Source organism: Coregonus clupeaformis, unplaced genomic scaffold (assembly GCF_020615455.1).
Source record: "Coregonus clupeaformis isolate EN_2021a unplaced genomic scaffold, ASM2061545v1 scaf0051, whole genome shotgun sequence".
In the NCBI taxonomy this organism is placed as follows: domain Eukaryota; kingdom Metazoa; phylum Chordata; class Actinopteri; order Salmoniformes; family Salmonidae; genus Coregonus; species Coregonus clupeaformis.
The window spans coordinates 42,175-66,748 of record NW_025533506.1 but is presented as its reverse complement, the minus strand read 5'-3'; the positions used below and the strand labels follow the sequence as shown (position 1 = coordinate 66,748).

The following is a 24,574-nucleotide window of genomic DNA, read 5'->3' as shown; positions in this document are numbered from 1 at the left end:
ATAAAAGAAAATACAAAGACACTTTTCACAGATGCCAAACATAGCGGGCGCATTCCTCTGCTCAGACGTTGCTGACGCCAGCCAGATCTTAAAACGCCTGGATACAGTATTTTGCACTCCAGTCTAATAGGTGGCGGTAATGCAACAAATTGGATGGCAACCGCCGTTAAACTTCATCGAAGAAGAAGTCCTTGACCCGGAAGTAGTTAGTTATTATTGCCTGTATCACAGCGGTTTCACGTTGAACGCTGAAGCTCACATCAATGCCATCGTTCAAGTATATCACAGGCTACTAGCTAACTATTTATAGTTGTATTGTTCTCAGCTACATCTCATCTCATAACCAGGCCAACCTAATACAGCAGTACATATGGAGCTGACCTGGTGAGCTTGGTTTGTGATTAACCATTTGGCGAGAGTGTTTGACGTAGTGATGTTAGTTGTAACGTAATCATGATGAAATGCTGTTCCCAATCTCCTCGTAGGGAGGACGTCCCGCTCCCAGCCCCAGACTGTCTATTATTCAACAAAGACCTCTATGACAAGTACTCCCTGGCGCCGACCATGAAGGGACTCTGGGCTATCGCTGAAGTAAGGTACAGTATGCATCTAGCAGTAGCTACCTAACATAGCGTCAATGGTCAGCTGATTGATGGGAGTTTGAGCTCTTTCTCATTGTTGGAACTGGTAACCATTAGAATGATGAGCAGTTGTTGTGGTGTCCAGTCCCGCAGTAAAGGTTGAAGTGAAGGAGGAGTTAGGGGACCCAACAGGACCAGCCAAGCTCCCCTCTACACAGAACCAGTCCAAAAGCAGCAGCAGTAACATCAAGGATGAGAGGAGTGGCACCAGAGAGCCCTGTTCTGACAGTCAGGATGAACACAGTGACCATAAAGATGATCACCCACCTGCTGGTGAGGCAGTCTCCAGTCACCCTAGGCCCCCCGGCCAGGACCCCAGCCACCCTAGGCCCCCCGGCCAGGACCCCAGCCACCCTAGGCCCCCCGGCCAGGACCCCAGCCTTCCCGGCCTTCCCGGCCAGGTACCAGAGATGTTCCCGGAGCCCAGGGTACCATACCCCTGTTTCTCCAGACTCACCAGTAAAGACCAGCTGACATATCTCCGTGTGCTGACCAGCAAACAGCCCAGAGAAGCTCCTCAGGTAGGCTACTGACTGGCTCTTAATAATACGAATATAATAAACTTCATTTGCACAATACATACAGAGAAGCTCCTCATGCACATAATGCTCTCAACACGCTATGCTGTTGTCACACTGTGGCTATTCCTGGAAGGTCACACTGTGGCTGTTCCTGGAAGGTCAGAGCCTGTGGCTGTTCCTGTAAGGTCAGAGCCTGTGGCTGTTCCTGGAAGGTCAGAGCCTGTGGCTGTTACTGGAAGGTCAGAGCCTGTGGCTGTTCCTGTAAGGTCAGAGCCTGTGGCTGTTCCTGTAAGGTCAGAGCCTGTGGCTGTTCCTGTAAGGTCAGAGCCTGTGGCTGTTACTGGAAGGTCAGAGCCTGTGGCTGTTCCTGTAAGGTCAGAGCCTGTGGCTGTTACTGGAAGGTCAGAGCCTGTGGCTGTTACTGGAAGGTCAGAGCCTGTGGCTGTTCCTGTAAGGTCAGAGCCTGTGGCTGTTACTGGAAGGTCAGAGCCTGTGGCTGTTCCTGTAAGGTCAGAGCCTGTGGCTGTTCCTGTAAGGTCAGAGCCTGTGGCTGTTACTGTAAGGTCAGAGCCTGTGGCTGTTCCTGTAAGGTCAGAGCCTGTGGCTGTTCCTGTAAGGTCAGAGCCTGTGGCTGTTCCTGTAAGGTCAGAGCCTGTGGCTGTTCCTGTAAGGTCAGAGCCTGTGGCTGTTCCTGAAAGGTCAGAGCCTGTGGCTGTTCCTGTAAGGTCACACTGTGGCTGTTCCTGTAAGGTCAGAGCCTGTGGCTGTTCCTGTAAGGTCAGAGCCTGTGGCTGTTCCTGGAAGGTCAGAGCCTGTGGCTGTTCCTGGAAGGTCACACTGTGGCTGTTCCTGAAAGGTCAGAGCCTGTGCATTCGGTCATTGTACTTAAAACATGCTATTGACATTGACAGAACTCAATATTGTGAATTGTGCCTTCCTCACTGTCAGATTCGAATCACAGCGTACCTTCACCCTACCCGATCCTGCACTAACCCTGTTTATCTCTGCCGATCAGACTCTGTTGCTGCATGTGAACAGTGAGAGGACAGAGTTCATGAGGTACCTTCAGGAAGTGGCCAGGATGTGTCCCGACGACTACAACTACATATCCCAGGGGGCCGCGCTCTTCTCAGAGGTAATGCACTGTTACTTCCTGGTTACTAGTCTGCTGATGTTACCACTCTGAACGGTACTCTCATCTTTCTCTGTTCTAGGAGTACCTGAGAGCCTGTCTAGACCAGATGAGGAAGTATCCCCAACTCTATCTGATCCATGAGATAACCAGCCTCACAGGAGGAAACTTCTCATCCAGCCTCCAGCTCAACTTTGAGAAACAGCTCCTTACTATGGTGAGATATACTAGAATACTGTGTTCTATAGAACAGCTCCTTACTATGGTGAGATATACTAGAATACTGTGTTCTATAGAACAGCTCCTTACTATGGTGAGATATACTAGAATACTGTGTTCTATAGAACAGCTCCTTACTATGGTGAGATATACTAGAATACTGTGTTCTATAGAACAGCTCCTTACTATGGTGAGATATACTAGAATACTGTGTTCTATAGAACAGCTCCTTACTATGGTGAGATATACTAGAATACTGTGTTCTATAGAACAGCTCCTTACTATGGTGAGATATACTAGAATACTGTGTTCTATAGAACAGCTCCTTACTATGGTGAGATATACTAGAATACTGTGTTCTATAGAACAGCTCCTTACTATGGTGAGATATACTAGAATACTGTGTTCTTGTCACGATCGTCTGAAGGAGGAGACCAATGCGTGGCGTTGCGAGTGAACATGATGACTTTATTAACTTAAAGCAACCACGAAGAAAACAACAAATGACGATCCGTGAAGTTCTATACTGAATACTACTAACAGCAACAAAGAAACAATAACCCACAACACAAAGTGAACTCACACAGTATAAAGTATGGCTCCCAATCAGAGATAACGAGCCGACAGCTGACACTCGTTACCTCCGATTGGGAGTCATACGACTAATCAAGAACAATTAACCAAACATAGAAAATGCCCAACCAGAAATCCCCAACATAGAAATACACCCAAACAATGAAACTAAACAACCCTGGCTCAAATATCAAGGTCCGTGGAGCCAGAGTGTCACATTACCCCCCCCTAAAGGTGCGACCTCCGGGCGCACCAGCCTACAGTCTCGGGGAGGGTCTGGGTGGGCGTCTGTCCCTGGTGGCGGCTCTGGCCCAGGTCGTGGTCCCCACCCCCGCCTTAGTCACTATCCGCTTCCGTATTCCCTTCCTCATGACCACCCCCCAACTAAACCCCACTGGATTAAGGGGCGGCACCGGACTACGGGGCAGTACCCGGACTAAGGGGCAGTACCTGACTAGATGGCGGATCCTGGCTGGCTGGCTCTGGCGGATCCTGGCGGGACGGCTCTGCAGCGGATCCTGGCGGGGCGGGCTCTGGCGGATCCTGGCGGGACGGCTCTGGGCGGATCCTGGCGGGACGGCTCTGGCGGATCCTGGCTGGACGGCTCTGGCGGATCCTGGCTGGACGGCTCTGGCGGATCCTGGCTGGACGGCTCTGGCGGATCCTGGCTGGACGGCTCTGGCGGATCCTGGCTGGACGGCTCTGGCGGATCCTTGCTGGACCGGCTCTGGCGGATCCTGGCTGGACGGCTCTGGCGGATCCTGGCTAGACGGTTCTGGCGGATCCTGGCTGGACGGCTCTGGCGGATCCTGGCTGGACGGCTCTGGCGGATCCTGGCAGGACGGCTCTGGCGGATCCTGGCTGGCTGACGGATCTGGCGGATCCTGGCGAGGCTGACGGATCTGGCTGCTCGTGGCTGGCTGACGGATCTGGCTGCTCATGGCTGGCTGACGGGTCTGGCTGCTCGCGGCTGGCTGACGGGTCTGGCTGCTCGTGGCTGGCTGGCAGGGTCTGGCTGCTCGTGGCTGGCTGACGGATCTGGTTGCTCTGGCTGGCTGGCGGATCTGGCTGCTCGATGGCTGGCTGACGGATCTGGCTGCTCGTGGCTGGCTGACGGATCTGGCTGCTCGTGGCTGGCTGACGGATCTGGCTGCTCTGGCTGAGCTGACGGATCTGGCTGCTCATGGCTGGCTGACGGGTCTGGCTGCTCATGGCTGGCGGAAGGCTCTGGCTGATCCTGTCTGGCGGAAGGCTCTGGCTGATCCGGTCTGACGGAAGGCTCTGGCTGCTCCTGTCTGGCGGAAGGCTCTGGCTGCTCCTGTCTGGCGGAAGGCTCTGGCTGCTCCTGTCTGGCGGAAGGCTCTGGCTGATCCTGTCTGGCGGAAGGCTCTGGCTGATCCTGTCTGGCGGAAGGCTCTGGCTGATCCTGTCTGGCGGAAGGCTCTGGCTGATCCTGTCTGGCGGACGGCTCTGAAGGCTCATGGCAGACGGGCGGCTTTGCAGGCTCAGTACAGACGGGCAGTTCAGACGGCGTTGGGCAGACGGACAGTTCAGACGGCGTTGGGCAGACGGGCAGTTCAGACGGCGTTGGGCAGACGGGCAGTTCAGACGGCGTTGGGCAGCCGGGCAGTTCAGCGCCCGTTGGGCAGACGGGCAGTTCAGACGGCGTTGGGCAGACGGGCAGTTCAGACGGCGTTGGGCAGACGGGCAGTTCAGACGGCGTTGGCAGACGGGCAGTTCAGACGGCGTTGCCGGCAGCCGGCAGTTCAGGCGCCGTTGGGCAGACGGGCAGTTCAGACGGCGTTGGGCAGGCGGGCAGTTCAGACGGCGTTGGGCAGACGGGCAGTTCAGGCGCCGTTGGGCAGAGCGGCCAGTTCAGGCCGGCTGGCGGCGCGCATCGTGGACCTGGTGCGTGGAGTAGGAACAGGCCGGACCGTGCAGGGAACACCCACCACTGGCCTTAACTGGGGATCAAGAACGGACCGGACCAGACTGGGAACACACTTCAGTCTCTCATGCCGTGCCACAACAACTTCCCTCCCTCTACTCGCCAATGGCTCCCCCGTAATCCGATAGCCTTCTCTCCTTTTCTCCCTGTGGCAGCCTCCTGCTGCCCAGGCGCCCAACCATGTGCCCCCCCAAAAAATTTTTGGGGAGTAACCCTCAGCTTCCAGCCTCGACTCCGCGCTTCCTCTTCATACCACCTCCTCTCGCTGCAGCTGCCTCCAGCTCTTCACGAGGGCGGTGATATTCCTCCTCAGACCACCTCCTCTCGGCTGCAGCTGCCTCCCAGCTCTTCACGAGGGCGATGATGTTCCTCCGGTTGTGCCCAAAGGACCCTTTCCAGCCCGAATCTCCTCCCATGTCCAAAAGTCCTTAGGAGGCATCCATAACTCCTGTGTCCAGACCCCTTGCTCCTGGACGCGCTGCTTGGTCCTTTTTGGTGGGTTATTCTGTCACGACTCGTCTGAAGGGAGGAGACCAATGCGCAGCGTTGCGAGTGAACATGATGACTTTATTAACTTAAAGCAACCACGAAGAAAACAACAAATGACGATCCGTGAAGTTCTATACTGAATACTACTAACAGCAACAAAGAAACAATAACCCACAACACAAAGTGAACTCACACAGTATAAATATGGCTCCCAATCAGAGATAACGAGCCGACAGCTGACACTCGTTACCTCCGATTGGGAGTCATACGACTAATCAAGAACAATTAACCAAACATAGAAAATGCCCAACCGGAAATCCCCAACATAGAAATACACCCAAACAATGAAACTAAACAACCCTGGCTCAAATATCAAGGTCCGTGGAGCCAGAGTGTCACAGTTCTATAGAACAGCTCCTTACTATGGTGAGATATACTAGAATACTGTGTTCTATAGAACAGCTCCCTTACTATGGTGAGATATACTAGAATACTGTGTTCTATAGAACAGCTCCCCTTACTATGGTGAGATATACTAGAATACTGTGTTCTATAGAACAGCTCCTTACTATGGTGAGATATACTAGAATAATGTGTTCTATATAGAACAGCTCCTTACTATGGTGAGATATACTAGAATAATGTGTTCTATAGAACAGCTCCTTACTATGGTGAGATATACTAGAATAATGTGTTCTATAGAACAGCTCCTTACTATGGTGAGATATACTAGAATACTGTGTTCTATAGAACAGCTCCTTACTATGGTGAGATATACTAGAATACTGTGTTCTATAGAACAGCTCCTTACTATGGTGAGATATACTAGAATACTGTGTTCTATAGAACAGCTCCTTACTATGGTGAGATATACTAGAATAATGTGTTCTATATAACAGCTCCTTACTATGGTGAGATATACTAGAATACTGTGTTCTATAGAACAGCTCCTTACTATGGTGAGATATACTAGAATACTGTGTTCTATAGAACAGCTCCTTACTATGGTGAGATATACTAGAATAATGTGTTCTATAGAACAGCTCCTTACTATGGTGAGATATACTAGAATACTGTGTTCTATAGAACAGCTCCTTACTATGGTGAGATATACTAGAATAATGTGTTCTATAGAACAGCTCCTTACTATGGTGAGATATACTAGAATAATGTGTTCTATATAGAACAGCTCCTTACTATGGTGAGATATACTAGAATAATGTGTTCTATAGAACAGCTCCTTACTATGGTGAGATATACTAGAATACTGTGTTCTATAGAACAGCTCCCTTACTATGGTGAGATATACTAGAATAATGTGTTCTATAGAACAGCTCCCTTACTATGGTGAGATATACTAGAATAATGTGTTCTATAGAACAGCTCCTTACTATGGTGAGATATACTAGAATAATGTGTTCTATAGAACAGCTCCTTACTATGGTGAGATATACTAGAATACTGTGTTCTATAGAACAGCTCCTTACTATGGTGAGATATACTAGAATACTGTGTTCTATAGAACAGCTCCTTACTATGGTGAGATATACTAGAATAATGTGTTCTATATAGAACAGCTCCTTACTATGGTGAGATATACTAGAATAATGTGTTCTATAGAACAGCTCCTTACTATGGTGAGATATACTAGAATACTGTGTTCTATAGAACAGCTCCTTACTATGGTGAGATATACTAGAATAATGTGTTCTATAGAACAGCTCCTTACTATGGTGAGATATACTAGAATAATGTGTTCTATAGAACAGCTCCTTACTATGGTGAGATATACTAGAATAATGTGTTCTATAGAACAGCTCCTTACTATGGTGAGATATACTAGAATACTGTGTTCTATAGAACAGCTCCTTACTATGGTGAGATATACTAGAATACTGTGTTCTATAGAACAGCTCCTTACTATGGTGAGATATACTAGAATACTGTGTTCTATAGAACAGCTCCTTACTATGGTGAGATATACTAGAATAATGTGTTCTATAGAACAGCTCCTTACTATGGTGAGATATACTAGAATACTGTGTTCTATATAGAACAGCTCCTTACTATGGTGAGATATACTAGAATACTGTGTTCTATATAGAACAGCTCCTTACTATGGTGAGATATACTAGAATAATGTGTTCTATAGAACATAATGTGTTCTATATCATCCATTGTACTTGAGCCACAGAACCTGTCCTCCTCCTTTCTGTGTCTCCAGGGCGAGGTGGTGATCACAGACCACAAGGTGGTGCCTAATGAAGCGCAGTTGGCATTTGACTACGAGACTGTTTCATCAGATATTCCTCCAGTGAAGAAAGCAAAGCTCTCACACTCTGTAAGAATAATGCTTTACTTCTTAATTACTACAACAAAGAGAGACATCATTGGTTATTGTCTCAGGTTGGAGCTCAGTCTTTGGGAGGCCTTTGTATATGAACACACTCCAGCAGCACTCTTCCTCACAATATCTCTAGAGGTGGCTGATGCATCACTTTAGACACACCATTGATGTTTCTAAACAGTGTTAGAGTCCTCATTTTACACACTAAATAAGTGACTTTATTACTCCATCCCCTGAAAACAGTATTATGGGCTATTGTTCAGATGTTGGTGTTTGTTTCATGTTTAGGGCGTCAGTACTGACAGTAATGCAGAGAAGCTGAGTGGTCGCTATGAACCCCATGTTGTCCCCTGGAAACAGTATTATGGGCTATTCTTCAGATGTTGGTGTTTGTTTCATGTTCAGGGCGTCAGTACTGACAGTAATGCAGAGAAGCTGAGTGGTCGGTATGAACCCCACGTTGTCCTGAGTAGAGAAAGTCTGGTCAGACTGCTGGACAACCACGGTCCGGACTTCACTGACCCCTGGGAGTTACCTGTAGTGGTCAAAACCAACCCTGGGAGAGGTAGGATATAACCTAACCCCTGATGCCTATGACCCCTAACCCCTCATCCTGACCCCTGACCCCTAACCCCTCATCCTGACCCCTGACCCTAACCCCTCATCCTGACCGCTGACCCCTCATCCTGACCCCTGACCCTAACCCCTCATCCTGACCCCTGACCCCTCATCCTGACCCCTGACCCTAACCCCTCATCCTGACCCCTGACCCCTCATCCTGACCCCTAACCCCTCATTACCTGTAGTGGTCATACTGCTCACGTTCTTTCTCCTTGTCTCCTTCTCAAAACCCATTGGAGGAGAAGGTCAAAAGGGAGGGACCTCTGGCTTTCTCATCCATTTGAGAAGGAGATGGGTAGGACGTGAGGAGTATGCAATTGAGATCTTCCAAATATCAACCTTGGGAGAGGTAGGACATTACCCCGAACCCTAACCAGGGGCCCACCAGATAGCATATGACAGCGAAATGTGTAGAATGTCAGGAAATTAGCTTTAAAACTGCTTAGAAAAATGTTTAGAATAGCATTATAAAACTGCACATTTTTTTCAACACAAAATATCTTGAAATCAATGATGTGAAGTATATAAACCCTGGATCGCTGATGCTTTGTATTGGCCAATGAGAGGCTTTGAAGCCACCGGTCATATTGTCAAAGCAAATGTTATTTGTAATCCTTCTGCACACACTGCAGCAGGGATTTTGGCCCACTCCTCCATACAGACCTTCTCCAGATCCTTCAGGTTTCGGGGCTGTCGCTGGGCAATACGGACTTTCAGCTCCCTCCAAAGATTTCTATAGGGTTCAGGTCTGGAGACTGGCTCGGCCACTCCAGGACCTTGAGATGCTTCTTATGGAGCCACTCCTTAGTTGCCCTGGCTGTGTGTTTCGGGTCGTTGTCATGCTGGAAGACCCAGCCACGACCCATCTTCAATGCTCTTACTGAGGGAAGGAGGTTGTTGGCCAAGATCTCGCGATACATGGTCCAATCCATCCTCCCCTCAATACGGTGTAGACGTCCTGTCCCCTTTGCAGAAAAGCATCCCCAAAGAATGATGTTTCCACCTCCATGCTTCACGGTTGGGATGGTGTTCTTGGGGTTGTACTCATCCTTCTTCTTCCTCCAAACACGGCGAGTGGAGTTTAGACCAAAAAGCTCTATTTTTGTCTCATCAGACCACATGACCTTCTCCCATTCCTCATCTGGATCATCCAGATGGTCATTGGCAAACTTCAGATGGGCCTGGACATGCGCTGGCTTGAGCAGGGGGACCTTGCGTGCGCTGCAGGATTTTAATCCATGACGGCGTAGTGTGTTACTAATGGTTTTCTTTGAGACTGTGGTCCCAGCTCTCTTCAGGTCATTGACCAGGTCCTGCCGTGTAGTTCTAGGCTGATCCCTCACCTTCCTCTGATCATTGATGCCCCATGAGGTGAGATCTTGCATGGAGCCCCAGACCGAGGGTGATTGACCGTCATCTTGAACTTCTTCCATTTTCTAAGAATTGCGCCAACAGTTGTTGCCTTCTCACCAAGCTGCTTGCCTATTGTCCTGTAGCCCATCCCAGCCTTGTGCAGGTCTACAATTTTATCCCTGATGTCCTTACACAGCTCTCTGGTCTTGGCCATTGTGGAGAGGTTGGAGTCTGTTTGAGTGTGTGGACAGGTGTCTTTTATACAGGTAGCGAGTTCAAACAGGTGCAGTTAATACAGGTAATGAGTGGAGAACAGGAGGGCTTCTTAAATAAAAACTAACAGGTCTGTGAGAGCCGGAATTCTTACTGGTTGGTAGGTGATCAAATACTTATGCAAATTAATCAGTTAAAAATCATACAATGTGATTTTCTGGATTTTTGTTTTAGATTCCGTCTCTCACAGTTGAAGTGTACCTATGATAAAAATTACAGACCTCTACATGCTTTGTAAGTAGGAAAACCTGCAAAATCGGCAGTGTATCAAATACTTGTTCTCCCCACTGTAGAGGTAGTACCAGTACTGAGTCAGGGGTACCAGGTAATAACATGGCTATATACAGGGAGTACCAGGTAATAACATGGCTATATACAGGGAGTACCAGTACTGAGTCAGGGGTACCAGGTAATAACATGGCTATATACAGGGAGTACCAGGTAATAACATGGCTATATACAAGGAAGTACCAGTACATGAGTCAGGGGTACCAGGTAATAACATGGCTATATACAGGGAGTACCAGTACTGAGTCAATATGCAGGGGTACCAGGTAATAACATGGCTATATACAGGGAGTACCAGTACTGAGTCAATATGCAGGGGTACCAGGTAATAACATGGCTATATACAGGGAGTACCAGTACTGAGTCAGGGTACCAGGTAATAACATGGCTATATACAGGGAGTACCAGTACTGAGTCAATATGCAGGGGTACCAGGTAATAACATGGCTATATACAGGGAGTACCAGTACTGAGTCAGGGGTACCAGGTAATAACATGGCTATATACAGGGAGTACCAGTACTGAGTCAATATGCAGGGGTACCAGGTAATAACACGGCTATATACAGGGAGTACCAGTACTGAGTCAGGGATACCAGGTAATAACATGGCTATATACAGGGAGTACCAGTACTGAGTCAATATGCAGGGGTACCAGGTAATAACATGGCTATATACAGGGAGTACCAGTACTGAGTCAGGGGTACCAGGTAATAACATGGCTATATACACGGAGTACCAGTACTGAGTCAATATGCAGGGGTACCAGGTAATAACATGGCTATATACAGGGAGTACCAGTACTGAGTCAGGGGTACCAGGTAATAACATGGCTATATACAGGGAGTACCAGTACTGAGTCAATGAGCAGGGGTACCAGGTAATAACATGGCTATATACAGGGAGTACCAGTACTGAGTCAATGAGCAGGGGTACCAGGTAATAACATGGCTATATACAGGGAGTACCAGTACTGAGTCAATATGCAGGGGTACCAGGTAATAACATGGCTATGTACAGGGAGTACCAGTACTGAGTCAGGGGTACCAGGTAATAACATGGCTATATACAGGGAGTACCAGTACTGAGTCAATGAGCAGGGGTACCAGGTAATAACATGGCTATATACAGGGAGTACCAGTACTGAGTCAATATGCAGGGGTACCAGGTAATAACATGGCTATATACAGGGAGTACCAGTACTGAGTCAATATGCAGGGGTACCAGGTAATAACATGGCTATATACAGGGAGTACCAGTACTGAGTCAGGGGTACCAGGTAATAACATGGCTATATACAGGGAGTACCAGTACTGAGTCAGGGTACCAGGTAATAACATGGCTATTATACAGGGAGTACCAGTACTGAGTCAATATGCAGGGGTACCAGGTAATAACATGGCTATATACAGGGAGTACCAGTACTGAGTCAGGGGTACCAGGTAATAACATGGCTATATACAGGGAGTACCAGTACTGAGTCAGGGGTACCAGGTAATAACATGGCTATATACAGGGAGTACCAGTACTGAGTCAATATGCAGGGGTACCAGGTAATAACATGGCTATATACAGGAGTACCAGTACTGAGTCAATATGCAGGGGTACCAGGTAATAACATGGCTATATACAGGAGTACCAGTACTGAGTCAATATGCAGGGGTACCAGGTAATAACATGTCTATATACAGGGAGTACCAGTACTGAGTCAGGGTACCAGGTAATAACATGAGCTATAAACAGGGAGTACCAGTACTGAGTCAGGGGTACCAGGTAATAACATGGCTATATACAGGGAGTACCAGTACTGAGTCAATATGCAGGGGTACCAGGTAATAACATGGCTATATACAGGGAGTACCAGTACTGAGTCAATATGCAGGGGTACCAGGTAATAACATGGCTATATACAGGGAGTACCAGTACTGAGTCAGGGGTACCAGGTAATAACATGGCTATATACAGGGAGTACCAGTACTGAGTCAGGGGTACCAGGTAATAACATGGCTATATACAGGGAGTACCAGTACTGAGTCAGGGTACCAGGTAATAACATGGCTATATACAGGGAGTACCAGTACTGAGTCAATATGCAGGGGTACCAGGTAATAACATGGCTAAATACAGGGAGTACCAGTACTGAGTCAATATGCAGGGTACCAGGTAATAACATGGCTATATACAGGGAGTACCAGTACTGAGTCAATATGCAGGGGTACCAGGTAATAACATGGCTATATACAGGGAGTACCAGTACTGAGTCAATGAGCAGGGGGTACCAGGTAATAACATGGCTATATACAGGAGTACCAGTACTGAGTCAGGGTACCAGGTAATAACATGGCTATATACAGGGAGTACCAGTACTGAGTCAATATGCAGGGGTACCAGGTAATAACATGGCTATATACAGGGAGTACCAGTACTGAGTCAATATGCAGGGGTACCAGGTAATAACATGGCTATATACAGGGAGTACCAGTACTGAGTCAATGAGCAGGGGTACCAGGTAATAACATGGCTATATACAGGGAGTACCAGTACTGAGTCAGGGGTACCAGGTAATAACATGGCTATATACAGGGAGTACCAGTACTGAGTCAGGGGTACTAGGTAATAACATGGCTATATACAGGGAGTACCAGTACTGAGTCAGGGGTACCAGGTAATAACATGGCTATATACAGGGAGTACCAGTACTGAGTCAATATGCAGGGGTACCAGGTAATAACATGGCTAAATACAGGGAGTACCAGTACTGAGTCAATATGCAGGGTACCAGGTAATAACATGGCTATATACAGGGAGTACCAGTACTGAGTCAATATGCAGGGGTACCAGGTAATAACATGGCTATATACAGGGAGTACCAGTACTGAGTCAATGAGCAGGGGTACCAGGTAATAACATGGCTATATACAGGGAGTACCAGTACTGAGTCAATATGCAGGGTACCAGGTAATAACATGGCTATATACAGGAGTACCAGTACTGAGTCAATATGCAGGGGTACCCAGGTAATATTACTGGCTATATACAGGGAGTACCAGTACTGAGTCAATATGCAGGGGTACCAGGTAATAACATGGCTATATACAGGGAGTACCAGTACTGAGTCAGGGGTACCAGGTAATAACATGGCTATATACAGGGAGTACCAGTACTGAGTCAGGGGTACCAGGTAATAACATGGCTATATACAGGGAGTACCAGTACTGAGTCAGGGTACCAGGTAATAACATGGCTATATACAGGGAGTACCAGTACTGAGTCAATATGCAGGGGTACCAGGTAATAACATGGCTAAATACAGAGAGTACCAGTACTGAGTCAATATGCAGGGTACCAGGTAATAACATGGCTATATACAGGGAGTACCAGTACTGAGTCAATATGCAGGGGTACCAGGTAATAACATGGCTATATACAGGGAGTACCAGTACTGAGTCAATGAGCAGGGGTACCAGGTAATAACATGGCTATATACAGGGAGTACCAGTACTGAGTCAGGGGTACCAGGTAATAACATGGCTATATACAGGGAGTACCAGTACTGAGTCAATATGCAGGGGTACCAGGTAATAACATGGCTATATACAGGGAGTACCAGTACTGAGTCAATATGCAGGGGTACCAGGTAATAACATGGCTATATACAGGAGTACCAGTACTGAGTCAATGAGCAGGGGTACCAGGTAATAACATGGCTATATACAGGAGTACCAGTACTGAGTCAGGGTACCAGGTAATAACATGGCTATATACAGGAGTACCAGTACTGAGTCAGGGGTACCAGGTAATAACATGGCTATATACAGGGAGTACCAGTACTGAGTCAATATGCAGGGGTACCAGGTAATAACATGGCTATATACAGGGAGTACCAGTACTGAGTCAGGGGTACCAGGTAATAACATGGCTATATACAGGGAGTACCAGTACTGAGTCAATATGCAGGGGTACCAGGTAATAACATGGCTATATACAGGAGTACCAGTACTGAGTCAATATGCAGGGGGTACCAGGTAATAACATGGCTATATACAGGGAGTACCAGTACTGAGTCAGGGGTACCAGGTAATAACATGGCTATATACAGGGAGTACCAGTACTGAGTCAATATGCAGGGGTACCAGGTAATAACATGGCTATATACAGGGAGTACCAGTACTGAGTCAATATGCAGGGGTACCAGGTAATAACATGGTTATATACAGGGAGTACCAGTACTGAGTCAATATGCAGGGGTACCAGGTAATAACATGGCTATATACAGGGAGTACCAGTACTGAGTCAGGGGTACCAGGTAATAACATGGCTATATACAGGGAGTACCAGTACTGAGTCAATATGCAGGGGTACTAGGTAATAACATGGCTATATACAGGGAGTACCAGTACTGAGTCAGGGGTACCAGGTAATAACATGGCTATATACAGGGAGTACTAGTACTGAGTCAGGGGTACCAGGTAATAACATGGCTATATACAGGGAGTACCAGTACTGAGTCAGGGGTACCAGGTAATAACATGGCTATATACAGGAAGTACCAGTACTGAGTCAATATGCAGGGGTACCAGGTAATAACATGGCTATATACAGGGAGTACCAGTACTGAGTCAATATGCAGGGGTACCAGGTAATAACATGGCTATATACAGGGAGTACCAGGTAATAACATGGCTATATACAGGAAGTACCAGTACTGAGTCAGGGGTACCAGGTAATAACATGGCTATATACAGGGAGTACCAGTACTGAGTCAGGGGTACCAGGTAATAACATGGCTATATACAGGAGTACCAGGTAATAACATGGCTATATACAGGAAGTACCAGTACTGAGTCAGGGGTACCAGGTAATAACATGGCTATATACAGGAGTACCAGTACTGAGTCAGGGGTACCAGGTAATAACATGGCTATATACAGGGAGTACCAGTACTGAGTCAATATGCAGGGGTACCAGGTAATAACATGGCTATATACAGGGAGTACCAGTACTGAGTCAGGGGTACCAGGTAATAACATGGCTATATACAGGGAGTACCAGTACTGAGTCAGGGGTACTAGGTAATAACATGTCTATATACAGGGAGTACCAGTACTGAGGCAGGGGTACCAGGTAATAACATGTCTATATACAGGAGTACCAGTACTGAGTCAATATGCAGGGTACCAGGTAATAACATGGCTATATACAGGAGTACCAGTACTGAGTCAATATGCAGGGGTACCAGGTAATAACATGGCTATATACAGGGAGTACCAGTACTGAGTCAATATGCAGGGGTACCAGGTAATAACATGGCTATATACGGGGAGTACCAGTACTGAGTCAGGGGTACCAGGTAATAACATGGCTATATACAGGGAGTACCAGTACTGAGTCAGGGGTACCAGGTAATAACATGGCTATATACAGGAGTCCAGTACTGAGTCAATATGCAGGGTACTAGGTAATAACATGGCTATATACAGGGAGTACCAGTACTGAGTCAATATGCAGGGGTACCAGGTAATAACATGGCTATATACAGGGAGTACCAGTACTGAGTCAGGGGTACCAGGTAATAACATGGCTATATACAGGAGTACCAGTACTGAGTCAATATGCAGGGGTACCAGGTAATAACATGGCTATATACAGGGAGTACCAGTACTGAGTCAATATGCAGGGGTACCAGGTAATAACATGGCTATATACAGGGAGTACCAGTACTGAGTCAGGGGTACCAGGTAATAACATGGCTATATACAGGAGTACCAGTACTGAGTCAATATGCAGGGGTACCAGGTAATAACATGGCTATATACAGGGAGTACCAGTACTGAGTCAATATGCAGGGTACCAGGTAATAACATGGCTATATACAGGGAGTACCAGTACTGAGTCAGGGGTACCAGGTAATAACATGGCTATATACAGGAGTACCAGTACTGAGTCAATATGCAGGGGTACCAGGTAATAACATGGCTATATACAGGGAGTACCAGTACTGAGTCAATATGCAGGGGTACCAGGTAATAACATGGCTATATACAGGGAGTACCAGTACTGAGTCAATATGCAGGGGTACCAGGTAATAACATGGCTATATACAGGGAGTACCAGTACTGAGGCAGGGGTACCAGGTAATAACATGTCTATATACAGGGAGTACCAGTACTGAGTCAATATGCAGGGGTACCAGGTAATAACATGGCTATATACAGGGAGTACCAGGTAATAACATGGCTATATACAGGGAGTACCAGTACTGAGTCAGGGGTACCAGGTAATAACATGGCTATATACAGGGAGTACCAGTACTGAGTCAGGGGTACTAGGTAATAACATGGCTATATACAGGGAGTACCAGTACTGAGTCAATATGCAGGGTACCAGGTAATAACATGGCTATATACAGGGAGTACCAGTACTGAGTCCGGGGTACCAGGTAATAACATGGCTATATACAGGGAGTACCAGTACTGAGTCAATATGCAGGGGTACCAGGTAATAACATGGCTATATACAGGAGTACCAGTACTGAGTCAGGGGTACCAGGTAATAACATGGCTATATACAGGAGTACCAGTACTGAGTCAATATGCAGGGGTACCAGGTAATAACATGGCTATATACAGGAGTACCAGTACTGAGTCAGGGGTACCAGGTAATAACATGGCTATATACAGGGAGTACCAGTACTGAGTCAGGGGTACCAGGTAATAACATGGCTATATACAGGGAGTACCAGTACTGAGTCAATATGCAGGGGGTACTAGGTAATAACATGGCTATATACAGGGAGTACCAGTACTGAGTCAGGGTACCAGGTAATAACATGGCTATATACAGGGAGTACCAGTACTGAGTCAGGGGTACTAGGTAATAACATGGCTATATACAGGGAGTACCAGTACTGAGTCAATATGCAGGGGTACCAGGTAATAACATGGCTATATACAGGGAGTACCAGTACTGAGTCGGGGTACCAGGTAATAACATGGCTATATACAGGGAGTACCAGTACTGAGTCAATATGCAGGGGTACCAGGTAATAACATGGCTATATACAGGGAGTACCAGTACTGAGTCAGGGGTACCAGGTAATAACATGGCTATATACAGGAGGTACCAGTACTGAGTCAATATGCAGGGGTACCAGGTAATAACATGGCTATATACAGGGAGTACCAGTACTGAGGCAGGGGTACCAGGTAATAACATGTCTATATACAGGGAGTACCAGTACTGAGTCAATATGCAGGGGTACCAGGTAATAACATGGCTATATACAGGAGTACCAGGTAATAACATGGCTATATACAGGGAGTACCAGTACTGAGTCAGGGGTACCAGGTAATAACATGGCTATATACAGGGAGTACCAGTACTGAGTCAGGGGTACTAGGTAATAACATGGATATATACAGGGAGTACCAGTACTGAGTCAGGGGTACTAGGTAATAACATGGCTATATACAGGGAGTACCAGTACTGAGTCAATATGCAGGGGTACCAGGTAATAACATGGCTATATACAGGAGTACCAGTACTGAGTCAATATGCAGGGGTACCAGGTAATAACATGGCTATATACAGGAGTACCAGTACTGAGTCAGGGGTACCAGGTAATAACATGGCTATATACAGGGAGTACCAGTACTGAGTCAATATGCAGGGGTACCAGGTAATAACATGGCTATATACAGGGAGTACCAGTACTGAGTCAGGGTACCAGGTAATAACATGGCTATATACAGGGAGTACCAGTACTGAGTCAATATGCAGGGTACCAGGTAATAACATGGCTATATACAGGGAGTACCAGTACTGAGTCAGGGGTACCAGGTAATAACATGGCTATATACAGGAGTACCAGTACTGAGTCAGGGGTACCAGGTAATAACATGGCTATATACAGGGAGTACCAGTACTGAAGTCAATATGCAGGGGTACTAGGTAATAACATGGCTATATACAGGAGTACCAGTACTGAGTCAATATGCAGGGGTACCAGGTAATAACATGGCTATATACAGGGAGTACCAGTACTGAGTCAGGGGTACCAGGTAATAACATGGCTATATACAGGGAGTACCAGTACTGAGTCAGGGTACCAGGTAATAACATGGCTATATACAGGAGTACCAGTACTGAGTCAGGGGTACCAGGTAATAACATGGCTATATACAGGGAGTACCAGTACTGAGTCAGGGGTACCAGGTAATAACATGGCTATATACAGGGAGTACCAGTACTGAGTCAATATGCAGGGGTACCAGGTAATAACATGGCTATATACAGGGAGTACCAGTACTGAGTCAGGGGTACCAGGTAATAACATGGCTATATACAGGGAGTACCAGTACTGAGTCAATATGCAGGGGTACTAGGTAATAACATGGCTATATACAGGGAGTACCAGTACTGAGTCAATATGCAGGGGTACCAGGTAATAACATGGCTATATCAGGGAGTACCAGTACTGAGTCAATATGCAGGGTACTAGGTAATAACATGGCTATATACAGGGAGTACCAGTACTGAGTCAGGGTACCAGGTAATAACATGGCTATATACAGGGAGTACCAGTACTGAGTCAATATGCAGGGGTACCAGGTAATAACATGGCTATATACAGGGAGTACCAGTACTGAGTCAGGGGTACCAGGTAATAACATGGCTATATACAGGAGTACCAGTACTGAGTCAATATGCAGGGGTACCAGGTAATAACATGGCTATATACAGGGAGTACCAGTACTGAGTCAGGGTACCAGGTAATAACATGGCTATATACAGGAGTACCAGTACTGAGTCAATATGCAGGGTACCAGGTAATAACATGGCTATATACAGGAGTACCAGTACTGAGTCAATATGCAGGGTACCAGGTAATAACATGGCTATATACAGGGAGTACCAGTACTGAGTCAATATACAGGGGTACCAGGTAATAACATGGCTATATACAGGGAGTACCAGTACTGAGTCAATATGCAGGGGTACCAGGTAATAACATGGCTATATACAGGGAGTACCAGTACTGAGTCAGGGGTACCAGGTAATAACATGGCTATATACAGGGAGTACCAGTACTGAGTCAGGGGTACCAGGTAATAACATGGCTATATACAGGGAGTACCAGTACTGAGTCAATATGCAGGGGTACTAGGTAATAACATGGCTATATACAGGGAGTACCAGTACTGAGTCAATATGCAGGGGTACCAGGTAATAACATGGCTATATACAGGGAGTACCAGTACTGAGTCAATATGCAGGGGTACTAGGTAATAACATGGCTATATACAGGAAGTACCAGTACTGAGTCAATATGCAGGGTACCAGGTAATAACATGGCTATATACAGGGAGTACCAGTACTGAGTCAATATGCAGGGGTACCAGGTAATAACATGGCTATATACAGGGAGTACCAGTACTGAGTCAATATGCAGGGGTACCAGGTAATAACATGGCTATATACAGGGAGTACCAGTACTGAGTCAGGGGTACCAGGTAATAACATGGCTATATACAGGGAGTACCAGTACTGAGTCAATATGCAGGGGTACCAGGTAATAACATGGCTATATACAGGGAGTACCAGGTAATAACATGGCTATATACAGGGAGTACCAGTACTGAGTCAGGGGTACCAGGTAATAACATGGCTATATACAGGGAGTACCAGTACTGAGTCAGGGTACCAGGTAATAACATGGCTATATACAGGGAGTACCAGTACTGAGTCAATATGCAGGGTACCAGGTAATAACATGGCTATATACAGGGAGTACCAGTACTGAGTCAGGGGTACCAGGTAATAACATGGCTATAAACAGGGGAGTACCAGTACTGAGTCAGGGTACCAGGTAATAACATGGCTATATACAGGGAGTACCAGTACTGAGTCAATATGCAGGGGTACCAGGTAATAACATGGCTATATACAGGGAGTACCAGTACTGAGTCAATATGCAGGGGTACCAGGTAGTAACATGGCTATATACAGGGAGTACCAGTACTGAGTCAGGGGTACCAGGTAATAACATGGCTATATACAGGGAGTACCAGTACTGAGTCAGGGGTACCAGGTAATAACATGGCTATATACAGGGAGTACCAGTACTGAGTCAGGGGTACCAGGTAATAACATGGCTATATACAGGGAGTACCAGTACTGAGTCAATATGCAGGGGTACCAGGTAATAACATGGCTATATACAGGGAGTACCAGGTAATAACATGGCTATATACAGGGAGTACCAGGTAATAACATGGCTATATACAGTGAGTACCAGGTAATAACATGGCTATATACAGGGAGTACCAGGTAATAACATGGCTATATACAGGGAGTACCAGGTAATAACATGGCTACAGTGCATTCGGAAAGTATTCAGACCCCTTCCCTTTTTCCACATTTTGTTTCGTTATAGCCTTATTCTAAAATAGATTGCATTATTTTTTCCCCTCATCAATCTACACACAATACTCCATAATGACAACGCAATAACAGGTTTTTAGAAATGTTTGCACATTTATTAAAAATAAACAACAGCAATACCTTATTTACATATATACGTATTCATACCCTTTGCTATGAGACTCGAAATTGAGCTCAGGTGCATCGTGTTTACATTGATCATCCTTCAGATGTTTCTACAACTTGATTGGAGTCCACCTGTGGTAAATTCAATTGATTGGACATGATTTGGAAAGGCACACACCTGTCTATATACGGTCCCACAGTTGACAATGAATGTCAGAGCAAAAACCAAGCCATGAGGTCGAAGGAATTGTCCGTAGAGCTCCGAGACAGGATTGTGTCGAGGCACAGATCTGGGGAAGGGAACCAAAACAGGAAACTAGGCGCATGCCACGCGTCACTACTTCACAGGAGAGGCATTTGAACGTAAACTCTTTTGGCAGAAATTCCTTCTGGAACATGTGAACTTTCATGTGCCTTAATAACAAACTTGTATGCCATCTGTAAATACCAATACAATTGTTAAATTACGAGCCTAGTTGGTTTAGCCACGGAAAAAGACAGCAACCTTCCCGCTAGCCATGATTGGCTGAGATAATGAGTGGGCTGGAAATGCCGAGAGATGAGTTCGGATTGGTCTGCCATGTAGCACGCTTCTGTCTATAACATGAGCTGGTCAGTATGTGTAGGTAATCCTGGAGCCCGAGGCCGAGGGAGATTCACAGTTCTTTTGTGTTTCTTCCATTTGCGAATAATTGCACCAACGGTTGTCACCTTCTCACCAAGCTGCTTGGCGATGGTCTTGTAGCCCATTCCAGCCTTGTAGGTCTACAATCTTGTCCCTGACATCCTTGGAGAGCTCTTTGGTCTTGGCCATGGTGGAGAGTTTGGAATCTGATTGATTGATTGCTTCTGTGGACAGGTGTCTTTTATACAGGTAACAAACTGAGATTAGGAGCACTCCCTTTAAGAGAGTGCTCCTAATCTCAGCTCGTTACCTGTATAAAAGACACCTGGGAGCCAGAAATCTTTCTGATTGAGAGGGGGTCAAATACTTATTTCCCTCATTAAAATCAATTTATAAAAAATGTGTTTTTCTGGATGTTTTTGTTGTTATTCTGTCTCTCACTGTTCAAATAAACCTACCATTAAAATTATAGACTGATCATGTCTTTGTCAGTGGGCCAACGTACAAAATCAGCAGGGGATCAAATACTTTTTTTCCCTCACTGTATATGTCGATACTATTCCCAGAGGCGACCCAGAACATTTCCCAGTCCGGGTGATCAAAGCTGTTTTGATGCATAGATTAAAATTGGTCAGACCAACTTTGAACAGTCCATTGAGAGATCTACCATGTTTCGACCCTAACCCTAACCCTAATGTGAACCATGTCTGTATTGCAGGAAGTAAACAGAGCAAGACAGTGTACATCGACCCTCCACTACTGCAGACAGCGATGACTGTGAGAGAGAGGAGTCTGCTGTTCCATGAGGAGAGCATGAAGCTGTCAGTCAACAAGACTGGAACTAAGAATGTCTTCCACCTCATGACTGAGGTTCCAGCTATGGACAGACAACTACCCGCTGTATGTAACCTAACCCTGACCTTAACCCTACATCTCCTAACTGTTAGTAGCCTAACCCCTAACCCTGACCTTAACCCTACATCTCCTAACTGTATGTAACCTAACCCCTAACCCTGACCTTAACCCTACATCTCCTAACTGTATGTAACCTAACCCCTAACCCTGACCTTAACCCTACATCTCCTAACTGTATGTAGCCTAACCCCTAACCCTGACCTTAACCCTACATCTCCTAACTGTTAGTAGCCTAACCCCTAACCCTGACCTTAACCCTACATCTCCTAACTGTATGTAACCTAACCCCTAACCCTGACCTTAACCCTACATCTCCTAACTGTTAGTAACCTAACCCCTAACCCTGACCTTAACCCTGCATCTCCTAACTGTTAGTAGCCTAACCCCAAACCCTGACCTTAACCCTACATCTCCTAACTGTTAGTAGCCTAACCCCAAACCCTGACCTTAACCCTACATTTGGTTTCATAGCAGATGTTTTGTAATGGTTTCCCTTCCTAGAGTAAGAAGTTGGTTTCTAACTGAGTGTGTGTTCTACTGGAGAGCTCTAACTGAGTGTGTGTTCTACAGGAGAGCTCTAACTGAGTGTGTGTTCTACTGGAGAGCTCTAACTGAGTGTGTGTTCTACAGGAGAGCTCTAACTGAGTGTGTGTTCTACTGGAGAGCTCTAACTGAGTGTGTGTTCTACAGGAGAGCTCTAACTGAGTGTGTGTTCTACAGGAGAGCTCTAACTGAGTGTGTGTTCTACTGGAGAGCTCTAACTGAGTGTGTGTTCTACAGGAGAGCTCTAACTGAGTGTGTGTTCTACAGGAGAGCTCTAACTGAGTGTGTGTTCTACAGGAGAGCTCTAACTGAGTGTGTGTTCTACAGGAGAGCTCTAACTGAGTGTGTGTTCTACAGGAGAGCTCTAACTGAGTGTGTGTTCTACAGGAGAGCTCTAACTGAGTGTGTGTTCTACAGGAGAGCTCTAACTGAGTGTGTGTTCTACAGAGAGCTCTAACTGAGTGTGTGTTCTACTGGAGAGCTCTAACTGAGTGTGTGTTCTACAGGAGAGCTCTAACTGAGTGTGTGTTCTACAGGAGAGCTCTAACTGAGTGTGTGTTCTACAGGAGAGCTCCCAGAGGAGGCTGGTGTCGTTTGAGAGCTCTGGTCTGGACTTTGGTCTGGATCTCACAGACCTAGAAACATTTGGAGAAACGACTCAGTCCCCCAAGAGGCTGAAGACCCATAAACTACAGAAAGACTTGGTTAGTCAGCCTAAAGACTTGGTCAGTCAGCCTAAAACCAAGTCTAAACAGTACAGTGGGACACTGGTTAAAGAGGTCTCTAAGGCCAGCACTAGTCAGGAGGAAGAGCTGAACTTCATGACAGACATGAAGGTGGTTTCAGAGAAAGAGCATGGAGAGCAGAGCTGTGCTGAACAATCATTGGCTGCTACTGTCCCCTCAGCCAATCAGCTGAAGCCTGGCTCTTTACAGGACTCTGAGGAGCAGTTATTCTCAGGTGGAGACTCGGAGGACGAGCGCCTGGTGATCGATGACCCTGTATCTCCAGTCACCACCACCAACAGGTTACCCCCGACCACGGTGACCCAACTCTCCCCAACTCATCAACAGGACACCCCACGGTCCCCCTCCGCCCCCAGGGACAGACCCAGCCTCGCCTCGTCACCACCACTCCCCGCCACTGGGACAAGGAGAGTGTCCAGGAAGGCTAAGGTACCAGGGTGCTGTGACCAGCTGGGTCAGATCTTAGCCATGCAGAAAGCCATGCTCAAACCCAACCCCTCTAACATCCAGACCCAGGACCCAACCAGCCCCTGGTCCTCCCAGCCCGCAGAATCCCTCTCCAACCCAAACCCCCAGTCGCTGGTGAAGCCCTGTGTCTCCATCTACCTGGAGAGTACCCAGGATGGAGAGACGTATGTCGACGCCCCTTCTCGGTCTGCACCAATAGTCAACAGGACGACTGTACAACAGAAACGTTAGTATTAACCATCAACATGGACAGATACAAATATATTCCAACAGTATGTGAGATTGTAGCATGTTGTTATGTGTGTAATGATGATAGCAGTGGATG

General features: G+C 46.6%; 1 protein-coding gene across 1 annotated transcript in view; it reads left to right on the top strand.

The window, feature by feature from the left end:
* Positions 1-232: 232 nt before the first annotated feature.
* ice2 (interactor of little elongator complex ELL subunit 2) overlaps positions 233-24,574 on the top strand; it is a gene marked incomplete at its 3' end in the record, with an annotated part of 64,782 nt that continues 40,440 nt past the window's right edge. The window contains exons 1-9 of the mRNA XM_045212792.1: positions 233-384; positions 486-596; positions 727-1,162; positions 2,178-2,297; positions 2,377-2,511; positions 7,748-7,864; positions 8,276-8,435; positions 22,296-22,477; positions 23,602-24,475. Of these exons, the coding sequence (XP_045068727.1) occupies positions 371-384; positions 486-596; positions 727-1,162; positions 2,178-2,297; positions 2,377-2,511; positions 7,748-7,864; positions 8,276-8,435; positions 22,296-22,477; positions 23,602-24,475 (2,149 nt within the window). The remainder of the gene's footprint in view (positions 385-485; positions 597-726; positions 1,163-2,177; positions 2,298-2,376; positions 2,512-7,747; positions 7,865-8,275; positions 8,436-22,295; positions 22,478-23,601; positions 24,476-24,574) is intronic.